This window comes from Salmo salar, chromosome ssa09, assembly GCF_905237065.1.
Source record: "Salmo salar chromosome ssa09, Ssal_v3.1, whole genome shotgun sequence".
NCBI classification, from domain to species: domain Eukaryota; kingdom Metazoa; phylum Chordata; class Actinopteri; order Salmoniformes; family Salmonidae; genus Salmo; species Salmo salar.
This window is the reverse complement of record NC_059450.1, coordinates 69949233-69964277: the sequence shown is the minus strand read 5'-3', so window position 1 is coordinate 69964277 and position 15045 is coordinate 69949233. Positions and strand designations below refer to the sequence as shown.

Below are 15045 nucleotides of genomic sequence, written 5' to 3'. Positions count from 1 at the left end.
CGCTATCGCTGCTCCATAGTGTCATTTCTGATTCCCACTAATGAAATATAGGAAAGGATGACATGTCCACACAGCATTCTGCTCTAAGAGTCTTGTGTTTTGTCCACTGTTCTGTACTAATTTTCTAAACAGACTTTATACTTTAGGTAACCTGCAGCCGTTTCATCTAGATCAGTAATGACTGGTTTCCTCTGTCCTATAGGTGTACCCTTTACACTGAGCCAATCCCAGTTCAAATGGACGATAAGGGGAACTACTCACACAACTGGATTGAGAACATATACCTCAAAACTGAACTGGTACAAGGGAAGAACAAGGTATGCTTATAGTATAGTTTTGATGTCATTAGATTTGTTATATACTCCGAGAAACTGACACTTCTTAACGTTGGACAACATAGAACAATGATTCATGTATGTGTGCTTGTCATATATGATGCATGTTTAATACTGAGCATCAATTTCCATGGCAAAATAGTCCTTTATGTCGGTCAATACAACAATTACTTAAAGATTTATATGAAAAAGGGATCTAGATTAAATGTCCAGATAGAGAGAGAGAGAGCGCTCTGAGAGATCAACACTGAAGTGGGATTCTCCACGATCGTTTTCTTTGAGACGCCAACATCTAAACTTTACAATATGCCTTATTATTTCACTGTTTTATAATGATTCATTCAATCTGCAATAATTTAGACTCATGTAACTGTAGCCAAAAGTTATGGAAGGAACATCAATATGCATTTATAATTGTTTTATTTTATTTTCAAAATTAAATTTTTAAAAAACTGTTTTTGATCAGTCATTATTGGGTATTATGTGTAGAGTGATGAGTAAAAACATTTTTTAAATACATTTTAGAGTAAGGGTGTAACATAACAAAATGTTGAAAATGTCAAGGGGTCTGAATTCTTTCCGAATGCACTGTAAATGACAGAAAATGGACACATCAAAATATAAATACAAAATATAAGCAGAAAGAAAAACATGGTCATAAAAACAAACACATTCATCAGTAATAAGGTCCTCTATCAGCTTTCTGAATTGCCCTAGAGGCACCAGAACATCACATTTTAAGAATGTTTTTGTCACGATTCCCACCGACGGTGGCGCCCCCTCCTGCTCGGGTGGCGCTCGGCGGTCGTCGTCACCGGCCTATTAGCTGCCACTGATTCCCTTTTTGTTTTTCACCTGTTTGTAATTGAGTGCGTTTATTTCATTGTATGCTGTGCGTGGTGACATGCTGTTTGTTGTACATTTTCAGTATTGCGTGTGTTTTGCGCAAGCTGTGTTTTGTCCCTTGTGTTTGGGGCACTTTGTTTGGTAGTGCGCTCTGTGCGCAGTTTGGGTTGGCTTGTCGTTTAGCCATTGTGCCTATTAAAGCCAATACCCTGAATCGCTGCTTCCTGCACTTGATTCCTCGTCAGCAAACACCCACGCCTTACAGTTTTGAAGATTGTTCCACAAATAATGTGCAAGAAAACTAAAAGCTGATTTACCTAACTCAGTAGAGAGCAAAGGAATGTCCAGAGGCAGCCGTCCCTGAGACCAGGTGTGGTAAATCCTGTCTTAAGTTTAGTAATGACGTTAGGTACAGTGGGAGTTCTTGTAAGATTTCTTTATAGATGACAACACAGCAATGTATCAACCTACATGAAATCAAAGAAGATCAACCTTCTGGTAGAAAATGCAGTGATGAGTACTAAAAGTGTTGCCCGTAATAAAGCACTGTGCTCCATGATAAACTGCATCTAATGGCTTGAATAAAGTGGCATAGTCTAGTACCAATAGGAACGTCGACTGAATAATCTGCTTTCTACTATTTAGCGAGAGGCAGGACCTATTTCTATAAAAGAAGCCATTTTTATTCTCAGCTTCTTAACTAACTCATCAATATGCTTTTTAAAAGACAGCTTTTTATTTATCCAGATGCCCAGATATTTGTAAGCCGGGACATGATCAATATGGACACCATCCAAAGTACATATGCTGAAATAATCAGTTATTTTTATACACTCTAGAGGACAACGCATATTTAGTTTTACCTGCATTCAATACTCAATTCAGGTCAATAATGTTTTTCTCTAGTACAATGAAGGCAGACTGTAGTTCAGATAGAGCCTGGTCAACCGAGGGGGAAATAGCATACAAAACACTATCATCGGCATACAATTACAGGTTACAATTTTATACAGACAAGTCGATATTGTTAATGTAAACAGTAAAAAGTATAGGACCCAGAATTGAGCCCTGCGGGACACCTTTTGTAATATTCAGGAAACCTAATTTAACACCATCAGTAGATGGTTGAGTTCTTTCTGTCAAGTCATTTTTAAACCATAACATGCAGCCAATTAAGGAAAGCCTCTGAATTAGCAGCAAGTGATCAACAGTATCGAACGCCTTTGACCAGTCAATGAAGAGGGCAGCACAATGTTGCCTTTTATCCACACAGTTAACCACATCATTTATAACTAGGGATGCAGCAGAGATAGTGCTATGACCTGGTCTAAAACCTGACTGATGTACATTAATGATTACATTTCTTAGGTAAGGAAGGTCTTAGCTGAGAATTAATCAAGGATTCTAATATTTTAGCTAGGCAAGAAAGTTTATAAATAAGGCCATAATTATTTAGGTCACAAGGGTCAATAATGGAATATAGTACAGTACATCATAAATACAGTTAATTTATACATTGTTGTATAAAATACAGTATGTACAGGGGGAAAGCAATATATGGTAAAGGACATTTACTGTATATCAGTAGGTATATTTATGACAAGGAATCGCACTTTATTGTTTACGCTGTCTTAACTGCCAGGCATTTATAAGCAACTCACAAGTCAATTCATATATAGTCAGCAACAAATAGACCATCAAATCTGTCATTATTTGCTTTTGATTAAAAGAAGCCCCTTAGCCTTCAATTATAGTCAAAGCAAGTTGAGCGCCAGAACTGCCATGAAGAAAAAGCATTTTGGCTCTCTTCAGGGCTGTTCTCCTGAATCGTTCATTCGTCTGCCCTTCAACTGACAGACACCATTCATTTCACCCTGCTGGAGTGAAAAACACCCTCAGACAAAACGCAGGTCCTTGGATCTAAAGAAGCTAGGCCTGAAGCTCCAGCCAAGACTCTGCCTGCTCTGCCAGAGAGCAGCGTTTATTCTGACATCACTGGATCATTGTCTGTTGGATCACTGAGGGCTGTGGAGCTCCATGTAGATAGCACAATACAGCCATACAGCTCAAGCCATGGGTGTGCAGACAGAGGAGAATGGCCTTTTATAGGTTCCCTCCTAACTCCACTGACCTGTGAACAGATCAGCTGTAATACGCTGAAACCAAATACGCTGAAGCCTAATAGGCTGACCACACCACTCGCGTCGCGTGCGCGAGCGTTGTAAAATCAATTTAGAAATCTATGTTATTCAATTATTGCACCCACACTGCTCGCGTGCGCCAACAAGCGTCTGCGTTGCCAAGGGCTAAAATAGAAGTCATTCCTATTTCTGACGCAGATCACGCTGCAAGTCCTGCCTCTCCCATCTCCTCATTGTTTTATAGAAGCAGGTACCCACGTGCCATCTCCTCATTGCTTATACCCACGTGGGTGATTGAAAGACGAAATGTTTTGCCGGTAGTCTTGGTAATACGATGAAAGTTTAGATGCCAATCACCATATAAGTTCAAAGATGAAAAAGCCGGGAAGGAGGAGAGATGACTAGAAACGATTAGGTCGGCCGTTTTATGTGTGGATTAATTGTCGGAGTAGAGGACCTTGTGCATTTCAGGTAAAATAACAACTCAATGTTTATATCCCAGGACAAATTAGCTAGCAACAGCAAGCTAGCTAAATAGGACAAATTAGCTAGCAAGTGCAAGCTAACTAGCTAAATTGCCATCCATGTTTAATGCTTTTCGACCTGTCCCCAAATTAATGTAATTGGTTCAGAGTTTGTTTTGATATTTTAACCTGCGTGTCGTGATCGCGTTTGGTATAGGGGGACAAAATAAATGTATGCACGATGGCGCACGTGCGCAGCTGGTTTGGGTTCTGTGTAAGACCAAAGCAGTCCTTAACAGCTTCTACCCACAAGCCATAAGACTGCTGAACAATTAATCAAATGGCCACACGGACTATTTACACTGCTGCTACTCGCTGTTTATTATCTATGCATAGTCACTTTGCAAATTACCTCAACTAACCTGTACTCCTGAACATTGACTCGGTACCGGTACCCCTAGTATATAGCTTAGTTATTGTTAAGTAATTTTCTTGTGTTACTTTTAGATTTTAGATTTTTCACTTTAGTTTATTTAGTAAAAACAATTTTTCTTGAACTCCATTGTTGGTTAAGGGCTCGTAAGTAAGCATTTCACAGTAAGATATGCACCTGTTGTATTCTGCGCATGTGACAAATAACATTTTATTTTATTTGAAAATATTGAAACTAAGTTTGGAAATTGGAATAATATGTTATTTTCATTGTTTTTGTCATATCTGTATTATTATGGTATAGCTGAAGGTAATGGTTACATCTCCTCTCACTAAAAATGGCCCACATCTTGGCATGCGTTCCCAAAGCTGAACATGGAGACTGTAGACATTGCAGCACATATCCTAGGGGAGCTTGTTACCAAAACCATTCACCCCAAACGTAATTAAGTGCAGGCCTCAACTGCTTTCCCCAAAAGCCTATTGGATTAGTTGAAAGACAGCCGTTCCAACACACTGGGTCAAATTGGGGCATAAATCCAGTCAGCATATAAATATTTCAACAGCACAAGCAAACCAACCAGTGAAGAAAATACTGGTAATTAGCCATTACCCAAACACGTATACTGGTGTAGTAAACTTTTATTAAATGGTATTTCTCCTGCTTTACCCTAAAGGGAGATTTATGAAGGCGTTTCCTCCGGCTGATGATACATGGTTGATGGCATTTAGAATCATGCTAATTGTATACATACACAAGTAGTAATAGAGAGCCTAGGCCTCATTCACTTCCAGCACTACCAATCTCTGTTTGACATAAATAGGGAGGCACTCCTTATTTACAAGCGCTTGCGGCCTAAACACCGGTGCTTTATAGGGGTGAGGACTAAGGGTCAGTGATAACAAGCGGCAGTTTAAAAGAGAGGCATTTGTTGGGAGTGAATTCCTCTCTGTCACCCCGCATAAATCGCCATGCCCCGTGAACGAGAGTAAAGTGTTGGTCAGGGCTGCAGGGCTGGCCTCAGAGGGTCACGGTGCGTCTGGTCAAGTCACCACTTAGGGACAGAGTGCACTTTCTGAAACAACTGTTTTCCAGCTCAAGTTACATTATCATTGGTAATGGCAGTAACGCAACACCACACAACTACTCCATCAATACTCTGACCAATGTCATAGCAACTCAGGGTAGACAACGTAGCACAACTTTAAACAACTTAGCTAGCTTTTCCATCCAAAGATGTTTAAACAGCGCACAATTTGAGCTGGGACGTTAAAAACGTACTGAAACAGTGAAAATGTGTCACACACAGTCAAGTCTCATGACCAAAGCCCTATTTCTGAGGGTCAGAGCACAATGCCGCTAGAAACCCAGGAAGTTGACACCACCTAGACAATACAGCCACAGCATTCAGCACCTTTGATGTAGCTGCTCTGAAAACAGATGTCGTTCTGAACACAAAACAGAACCCCACGCGATCTGGCCCCTTGCCCAAATCTTACTCACTATTATGTCTACTTAAGCCGTTAAATGGGTTCCACTCCAACGGCGATAAAATCTAGTGTGGCATTGTAAATGCTCTTCAGGAAATGACATGGAGGGCCAGGCGCTCGTTCTGTGGAGCGGTGCTGCTAGGAGAGACGCGGCAGGTTTTAAAAAGTCCAGATGTATCCTTCCATTAATGTGAAATAACTCAATAGAATAAAACAGGCTTAAGGCAGACCTCTGACCCACCTGCTAATGGCAAATAACCACACTGGTTTTGATGGAAAGTCTTCTGAGGTACAGTACCAATCCAAAGTTTGGACACACCTACTCATTCCAGGGTTTATCTTTATTTTTTGCTATTTTCTACATTGTACAATAATAGTGAAGACATCAAAACTATGAAATAACACATATGGAATCATGTAGTAACCAAAAAAGTGTTAAATAAGGTCATCTGATGCAGCACTCGATCATGCTCTTTTTTGGTCAAATAGCCCTTACACAGCCTGGAGGTATGTTAGGTCATTGTCCTGTTGAAAAACAAATAATAGTCCCACTAAGCACAAACCAGATGGGATGGCGTATCACTGCAGAATGCTGTGGTAGCCATGCTGGTTAAGTCTGCCTTGAATTCTAAATAAATCACTGACAGTGCCACCAACAAAGCACCATCACACCTCCTCCATGCTTCACGGTGGGAACTACACATGCACTGATCATCCGTTCACCTATTCTGCGTCTCACAACGACACAACGACACAGCGGTTGGAACAAAAGGACAGATTTTGTGTTTCTTGGCCCAAGCAAGTCTCTTCTTCTTATTGGTGTCCTTTTGTAGTTGTTTCTTTGCAGCAATTCGACCATGAAGGCCTGATTCAAGCAGTCTCCTCTGAACAGTTGATGTTGAGATGTGTCTGTTACTTGAACTCTGTGAAGTATTTCTTTGGGCTGCAATGTCTGAGGCTGGTAACTCTAATGAACTTATCCTCTGCAGCAGAGGTAAAGCTGGGACTTCCTTTCCTGTGGCGGTCCTCATGAGAGCCAGTTTCATCATAGCGTTTGATGGTTTTTGTGACTGCACTTGAAGAAACTTTCCAATGCTCTTGAAATGTTCTGGATTGACTGACCTTCATGTCTAAAGTAATGATGAACTGTCATTTCTCTTTGCTTATTTGAGCTGTTCTTGCCATAATATGTACTTGGTCTTTTACCAAATAGGGCTATCTTCTGTATACCACCCCAACCTTATCACAACACAACTGATTGGCTCAAACGCATTAAGAAGGAAAGAAATTCCACAAATTAACAAGGCACACCTGTTTATTGAAATGCATTCCAGGTGACTATCTCATGAAGATGGTTGAGAGAATGCCAAGAGTGTGCAAAGCTGTCATCAAGGCAAAGGGTGGCTACTTTGAAGAATCTCAAATATAAAATATATTTTAAGCTGTTTAACACTTTTTTGGTTGATACATGATTCCATATGTGTTATTTCATAGTTTTGATGTCTTCACTATTATTCTACAATGTAGAAAATAGTAAAAATAAAGAAAAATGCTTGAATGAGTAGGTGTGTCCAAACTTTTGACTGGTACTGTATAACGAAGCCAATCGGAAAAATGTTCATTAACCTTTATTTATAGAGTTAGTCTCACTGAGGTGAAATCTATTTTGCAGGAGATACATGTACAGCAGATAGGTACAACATTTGCTGGCTGTACTGTAGATCTAATGATTGACTTATTCTCTGTCCTCCATAGACTGTGAGTACGCTAGTGGTGGGAGCGGCTCACATCTCGGGGATCTACTCCTGCGTGGCCGAGAATGAAGTTGGCACCAGCACACTGAGAACCCTTTTCTATGTGGACGGTAAGTGGGTCAACCTAACACTACACAGCGTGGGGAGTTGGTTGAAAGAACAACATTGGAGATGTTTTGTACAGCATAAGGCAAAATGCTTGTTGGTTTTTATTTCTACGGGCCAGGCGTACAGAATAACTGTAACATACATGATGTTTAGTTTCCATTGACTTACACATATGCAATGTAATGAATCGCGAGGCAATTGCTAGAATGCACAGGATGTATTGTGTAATAAAGAGAGCTGCTCCGGGTGGACATAAATTGAAACCGTCTTCCTCCGGAGCAGGCAGGCTTCAGGACCGAACGGAAGAGGCAAACGTCCTGAGCCATATGCTACAGTCCAAAAACAGCTTTGAGCATTCACTGTTGCGCCGGCAGGTCATTCATCTTCTTCTTTGAGCCTGCTGCTGCGTAATTCACTTGTTATATGCATCTGAACAGTTCCAAATGTTCATGAAATGAAAATTCCATCTAGTCCAGTTGTGTAATGACAAGAGAAATCAGCTGGCAGGCCATGCAAGCAGTCATCACTTTTCGTCCTCAAAAATGACAAACTTGAATGATTTGAAGTTGAAAGCTGATTGATGGTAGTTTGGAATTGAGAATAGTGGTGACACTGTGATTGGGGACACTGCTGATGATGCCAAACTCTGAAGACCCGGATGAGAATAGAGATCATTTTCAGGAAGAAGCGCCGCAATGTATCACCATTCCTGAGGTGGAGGTGACTGAGAGCGCTGGATTGCTGCTGAAAAAGAGGACGGCGGAATTATAATAACAGCTGTCTTCTTTTACGGAACACAGAATGCTTCCCAGAGCAGTTTGGCTCCCCTCAGGCCCGGCCCCCAGACTGATTCCTAATGGACAGCTGTAGGCTGCCCATCAGCGTCGCTCGCCGCACACCGCCAACCTGCTTCCAATTAACACAGTGATGAAACGGGAAATAACTGCAAATTCTAAATTCCTAACATGGTGATGTGCAGCTTGATGTTTTAGAGATGTACTTTCCCAGGATAGGACAGCTTCAGTCAGCTGACTATCTCATGCTACGTGTCTTATGCTACGTATCTCCCTTAGTGAGAAGAGAGAGTTGTAGTAACATACATACTGGACAATGTGTTCATGTATTGCATAATCTAACTAATACTTATGCTTGATAGTTTTACTAGGTACCCAAATGGGGTGTACCCCCCCCCCCCAAAAAAAAAGATGCTCTAACACTCCTTATGACCTAATGTGTTTTTCCCCTCTCCCCCACCAGATCACCCTCAGCACCTGGCCATCGAGCCCCAGACTGCCATTGAGGGTGATGACGTCACTCTGACTTGTCGCGGCACTCGGTACCTGTACACAGACCTGAAGTGGTACAACCCTCAGAACAACACTGTCACCCCCGCCAACATCACGGCCCTGCAGCTCAGCCCCTACGCTATCTTTCTCTCCCTCTCCCTGCACAACGTGTCCAGGAGTCACACAACAGGCTACCAGTGCTGGGCGGGTAACCTCCACAGCAAGAGGGACATAGTCCAGACTGTGCTGACTGTGGATGGTGAGTAGGAGACAGGAGGAGCATTGCCTGCTGGGTGATCAATGAGGTCTATCAGAACAGCAATTGCAGCACCACTGTCATGTCATACGGGTATTGCTCAACTCTTTCTAAGAGTAATCAAATCAAATCAAATGTATTTATATAGCCCTGCTTACATCAGCTGATATCTCAAAGTGCTGTTCAGAAACCCAGCCTAAAACCCCAAACAGCAAGTAATGCAGGTGTAGAAGCACGGTGGCTAGGAAAAACTCCCTAGAAAGGCCAAAACCTAGGAAGAAACCTAGAGAGGAACCAGGCTATGAGGAGTGGCCAGTCCTCTTCTGGCTGTGCCGGGTGGAGATTATAGCAGAACATGGCCAAGATGTTCAAATGTTCATAAATGACCAGCATGGTCAAATAATAATAATCACAGTAGTTGTCGAGGGTGCAACAAGTCAGCACCTTAAGAGTAAATGTCAGTTGGCTTTTCATAGCCAATCATTGAGAGTATCTCTACCGCTCCTGCTGTCTCTAGAGAGTTGAAAACAGCAGGTCTGGGACAGATAGCACGTCCGGTGAACAGGTCAGGGTTCTATAGCCGCAGGCAGAACAGTTGATACTGGAGCAGCAGCACGGCCAGGTGGACTGGGGACAGCAAGGAGTCATCATGCCAGGTAGTCCTGAGGCATGGTCCTAGGGCTCAGGTCCTCCGAGAGAGAGAAAGAGAGAGAGAAAGAGAGAATTAGAGAGAGCATACTTAAATTCACACAGTACATCGGATAAGACAGGAGAAATACTCCAGATATAACAGATTGACCCTAGCTCCTGACACATAAACTACTGCAGCATAAATACTGGAGGCTGAGACAGGAGGGGTCAGGAGACACTGTGGCCCCATCCGATGATACCCCCGGACAGGGCCAAACAGGCAGGATATAACCCCACCCACTTTGTCAAAGCACAGCCCCCACACCACTAGAGGGATATCTTCAACCACCAACTTACCATCCTGAGACAAGGGCGAATATAGCCCACAAAGATCTCCGCCACGGCACAACCCAAGGGGGGGGCGCCAACCCAGACAGGAAGACCACGTCAGTGACTCAACCCACTCAAGTGACGCACCCCTCCTAGGGATGGCATGGAAGAACACCAGTAAGCCAGTGACTCAGCCTCTGTAATAGGTTTAGAGGCAGAGAATCCCAGTGGAGAGAGGGGAACCGGCCAGGCGGAGACAGCAAGGGCGGTTTGTTGCTCCAGAGCCTTTCCGTTCACCTTCACCTAATATGGTTGTATTACATCGTATTTCGGTGAAAGGTGACTGTTCCTGGATATAATCACACTCGTGATTATGCAACCCAGTAGGGGGATGCGTTTGTCTGGGAAAGTCTTGAAAAGCAGAGTGATCTCATTCAGATGTGTTTTTGTGGTTGACGCAGAGAGGAAGAGGCCGTGGCTGAGACAGAACCTGACCAATCAGGATGTAAACAGCAGCAGTACTCTGACTATGGCCTGCTACGCCCTGGGTGTGCCGCCACCCTACATCACCTGGTACAAAGACAAGCTACCAGTACAGGAGGGTCCAGGTAAGAACTGCTGGAAATTACTCGTGATTAGGGGCCCTGAGGTTTCCATGGTCGGGCCCTACTCATTGCTTTTAGTGTTTCAGTTTAAATTATTATACAAAATTCTTGAAACTAATAGAATATTATATACAGTATATGGTGGATACAACCTCAGCTCTGCAGATTTTGCTGCGAAGAGGCAAAATCATTTAATCACTTGTTTTGGTACTGCCCATAGGTAGCTTGTTTTGGGCACAGGTTCAGGAATGGCTGAAGAATTGAAACATTAATTGGAGCTAACTCTGCAAATTGCACTGATGGGTGATCTGAAAAGTCATAGTCAATTGATCAACAATATAATAATACTCTTAGCAAATGTACAATCTGTCGAAACTATGAGAATAGAAAGGTTCAGAACTTTTGTGAAACATCCTAGCACAGTTGAAAGATATATGGCAATTATAAATCAAAACTGGATGGTCTTCAGAGATAGATGGGAGGGGTTTAGGGGAGCTGAAGCTGGAAGTAGAAGACTAAGTATTGTTGTCCATTTAGACAAATCTAAGTTTGGGGTGTTCGGATCACAAAGAAGAACATTCGTGAATCGCAGAAAAAATGAAAAGATGCTGAAGTAGTGCTTGATGCCATCTGTCAAGCATGGTGGAGGCAATGTGATGGTCTGGGGGTGCTTTGGTGGTGGTAAAGTGGGAGATTTGTACAGGGTAAAAGGTATCTTGAAGGAGGAAGGCTATCACTCCATTTCGCAACGCCATGCCATTCCCTGTGGACGGCGCTTAATTGGAGCCAATTTCCTCCTACAACAAGACAGTGACCCAAAGCACAGCTCCAAACTATGCAATAACTATTTAGGGAAGAAGCAGTCAGCTGGTATTCTGTCTATAATGGAGTGGCCAGCACAGTCACCGGATCTCAACCCTATTGAGCTGTTGTGGGAGCAGCTTGTGGGAGGTGTTTATTTGAACAGTGAGAGACAGAATAACAACAAAACAATCCAGAAAAACGCATGTCAAAAATGTTATAAATTGATTTGCATTTTAATGAGGGAAGTAAGTATTTGACCCCTCTCAATCAGAAACATTTCTGGCTCCCAGGTGTCTTATACAGGTAACGAGCTGAGATTAGGAGCACACTCTTAAAGGGAGTGCTCCTAATCTCAGCTCGTTACCTGTATAAAAGACACCTGTCCACAGAAGCAATCAATCAATCAGATTCCAAACTCTCCACCATGGCCAAGACCAAAGAGCTCTCCAAGGATGTCAGGGACAAGATTGTAGACCTACACAAGGCTGGAATGGGCTACAAGACCATCGCCAAGCAGCTTGGTGAGAAGGTGACAACAGTTGGTGCGATTATTCGCAAATGGAAGAAACACAAAAGAACTGTCAATCTCTCTCGGCCTGGGGCTCCATGCAAGATCTCACCTCGTGGAGTTGCAATGATCATGAGAACGGTGAGGAATCAGCCCAGAACTAGACGGGAGGATCTTGTCAATGATCTCAAGGCAGCTGGGACCATAGTCACCAAGAAAACAATTGGTAACACACTACGCCGTGAAGGACTGAAATCCTGCTGCGCCCGCAAGGTCCCCCTGCTCAAGAAAGCACATATACATGCCCGTCTGAAGTTTGCCAATGAACATCTGAATGATTCAGAGGACAACTGGGTGAAAGTGTTGTGGTCAGATGAGACCAAAATGGAGCTCTTTGGCATCAACTCAACTCACCGTGTTTGGAGGAGGAGGAATGCTGCCTATGACCACAAGAACACAATCCCCACCGTCAAACATGGAGGTGGAAAAAATACTTAGTAGTTGCCAATGGTCCGGAGCATGTCTTTAACCATTAACATTTTGGGGGTGTTTTCTGCTAAGGGGACAAGACAACTTCACCGCATCAAAGGGACGATGGACGGGGCCATGTACTGTCAAATCTTGGGTGAGAACCTCCTTCCCTCAGCCAGGGCATTGAAAATGGGTCGTGGATGGGTATTCCAGCATGACAATGACCCAAAACACACGGCCAAGGCAACAAAGGAGTGGCTTAAGAAGAAGCACATTAATGTCCTGGAGTGGCCTAGCCAGTCTCCAGACCTTAATCCCATAGAAAATCTGTGGAGGGAGCTGAAGGTTCGAGTTGCCAAACGTCAGCCTCGAAACCTTAATGTCTTGGAGAAGATCTGCAAAGAGGAGTGGGACAAAATCCCTCCTGACATGTGTGCAAACCTGGTGGCCAACTACAAGAAACATCTGACCTCTGTGATTGCCAACAAGGGTTTTGCCTCCAAGTACTAAGTCATGTTTTGCAAAGGGGTCAAATACTTATTTCCCTCATTAAAATGCAAATCAGATTTTTTTGTTGTTATTCTGTCTTTCACTGTTCAAATAAACCTACCATTCATATTATAGACTGATAATTTCTTTGTCAGTGGGCAAACGTACAAAATCAGCAGGGGATCAAATACTTTTTTCCCTCACTGTATATATATACCCCCCCACCCCAAAAATGTGTTTTATTATAATTTTCTCTATAAAATCTGAGCTGTAGACTTCATGCTGTGTTCCAGGTATTAGTCTGAGGGAGGATGGGGTGCTGACGATCGAGAGAGTGAAGAAAGACGATGAGGGCTTGTATGAGTGTCTGGCCAGCAACAATGAGGGGAGTGTGAAAGCCAGCGCTGTCGTCACTGTCGTGGGTGAGTCACTTACCTCTTTATTTCCGTCATGATGGTCTTCACGATAATCTATGTCATGCTGGTAGCGAAACACAATGAATCTAACTACAGTACATTAACCACACCAGTGACCAAACACACCATGAACTCAACCAGCACAGCCACAGCCAGACCAATCACAGCTCTTGGCCAAACTGGGCTATGTTTTCTTGTCACCAGTACAAATAACTCTGGCCAGACTTCAATATGAAAACTCTCCCCAGAGAGAGAACCCAAGAGTCTGCCAAGAATGCCCAGCGAATTCCTCCACTGGCTGGGGAGGGGGGGCTCATGGAGCTCTGAGGTCCCCACCCATGGGACGTGACCTGCAAGAAGTGTGTGAAGAGTTCCCACTAATGACTGTGGGCACGGCCAGGGGAGAAGTCCTCTCGTTAAAGAAGCATGGGACTGGAAACATGATAACACAGACTGGGGGGGAGGTCATGCGATGGTATTTTGATGACTAGACTTGGCACCAGACATGAATTCCTGTTCCCCTAAAAAATTTCAATTTCCCTCAACGTCCAACCCCAGTGTCAGCACAATCCATTACATTACTAGAAGAAAATGTCAAAAATGTGGCATTACTCTATCAAAAATATTTGACAATTTCGTAAAGCTTTATGAATGTGAGCTGGCTAGGACAGTGAATGTTGAGATGGATAGTTAAGAAAATAGTTTCATGTGAGATGAAGGCGCAACAATGTCGGATGCATAGCCCCCAAAAAACGAAGAAATAAACAATGGAGTGTGTTTTGACTTGTAGTGCGTACACAACTTGTCGGAAATGAGTTAATGTAGCAAAAAACGAAGAACTTTCAGAGAAATGCGTTGTTTAATTCCCGTTCCTCGGAATCACTTGGCAAAATGGACTTTCAAGTTCTGCATAAGTAGGTCAGTGTCATGTTACAAACAAAACCATTCCTCTGTTGTGTATGTCCCTGTATATATTTGTTGCCAGTTATCATTTTGTATTCATATTTCAACAAACATATGAAACACCCAATGCAACAACAGTTGACTAACGGTTCCTGTGGTCTCCTTCCAGGTGATGAGGGGAAGCCCAACATTGAGGTGATCGTCCTGGTGTGTACAGGAGCTGCTGCCACCTTCCTCTGGCTCATGCTCATCCTCTTCATCCGCAAGCTGAGGAAGGTAACAAGAGATCTCCCTGCAATCACAGCTAGTTCTCTAGTGTCTCTCACTCTTCTTGACTGTGAAGACATTTGAGAGTATAAAATGTTTGGATACTGCACTGAGCATTTCGCTCACCGCAGCATCATGCCATTTAAAAAATGCTCTCCTCAAGACCTATTCAAACACCCACACTACATTTTTGAAGTTTTTGTATGTGTTTCAGGAGTGGAAGCAATCTTGTTATACAAATTCCACGAACTGCCATCACTGAATCATTTCTCTTGCGAAATGCAAATTACTTTGGATAATTTTATCTCTAGGTTTTCGATTTCCACATTTCCTGACATTGGAGAAGTGCTTCTGTACTGCATGTTGAGAAAGAATAGGTTCAGAGACAGCTTATATCTCCAAGCAATAAGACTGCTGAATATCTCAATGGCTACCTACACACTATCTGCACTGACTCTATCTGCACTGACTCTATGCACACTTATAGGTCTCTATCCACACACTCACAC

The 15045-nt window shown here is 42.9% G+C and overlaps 1 protein-coding gene across 1 annotated transcript in view; it reads left to right on the top strand.

Annotated features, from left to right (window-relative positions):
- LOC106611743 (vascular endothelial growth factor receptor kdr-like) overlaps positions 1–15045 on the top strand; it is a 91368-nt gene that overhangs the window by 36438 nt on the left and 39885 nt on the right. The window contains exons 11-16 of the mRNA XM_014212282.2: positions 203–317; positions 7465–7573; positions 8829–9116; positions 10535–10681; positions 13244–13372; positions 14439–14545. Coding sequence (XP_014067757.1) covers positions 203–317; positions 7465–7573; positions 8829–9116; positions 10535–10681; positions 13244–13372; positions 14439–14545 — 895 coding nt within the window. The remainder of the gene's footprint in view (positions 1–202; positions 318–7464; positions 7574–8828; positions 9117–10534; positions 10682–13243; positions 13373–14438; positions 14546–15045) is intronic.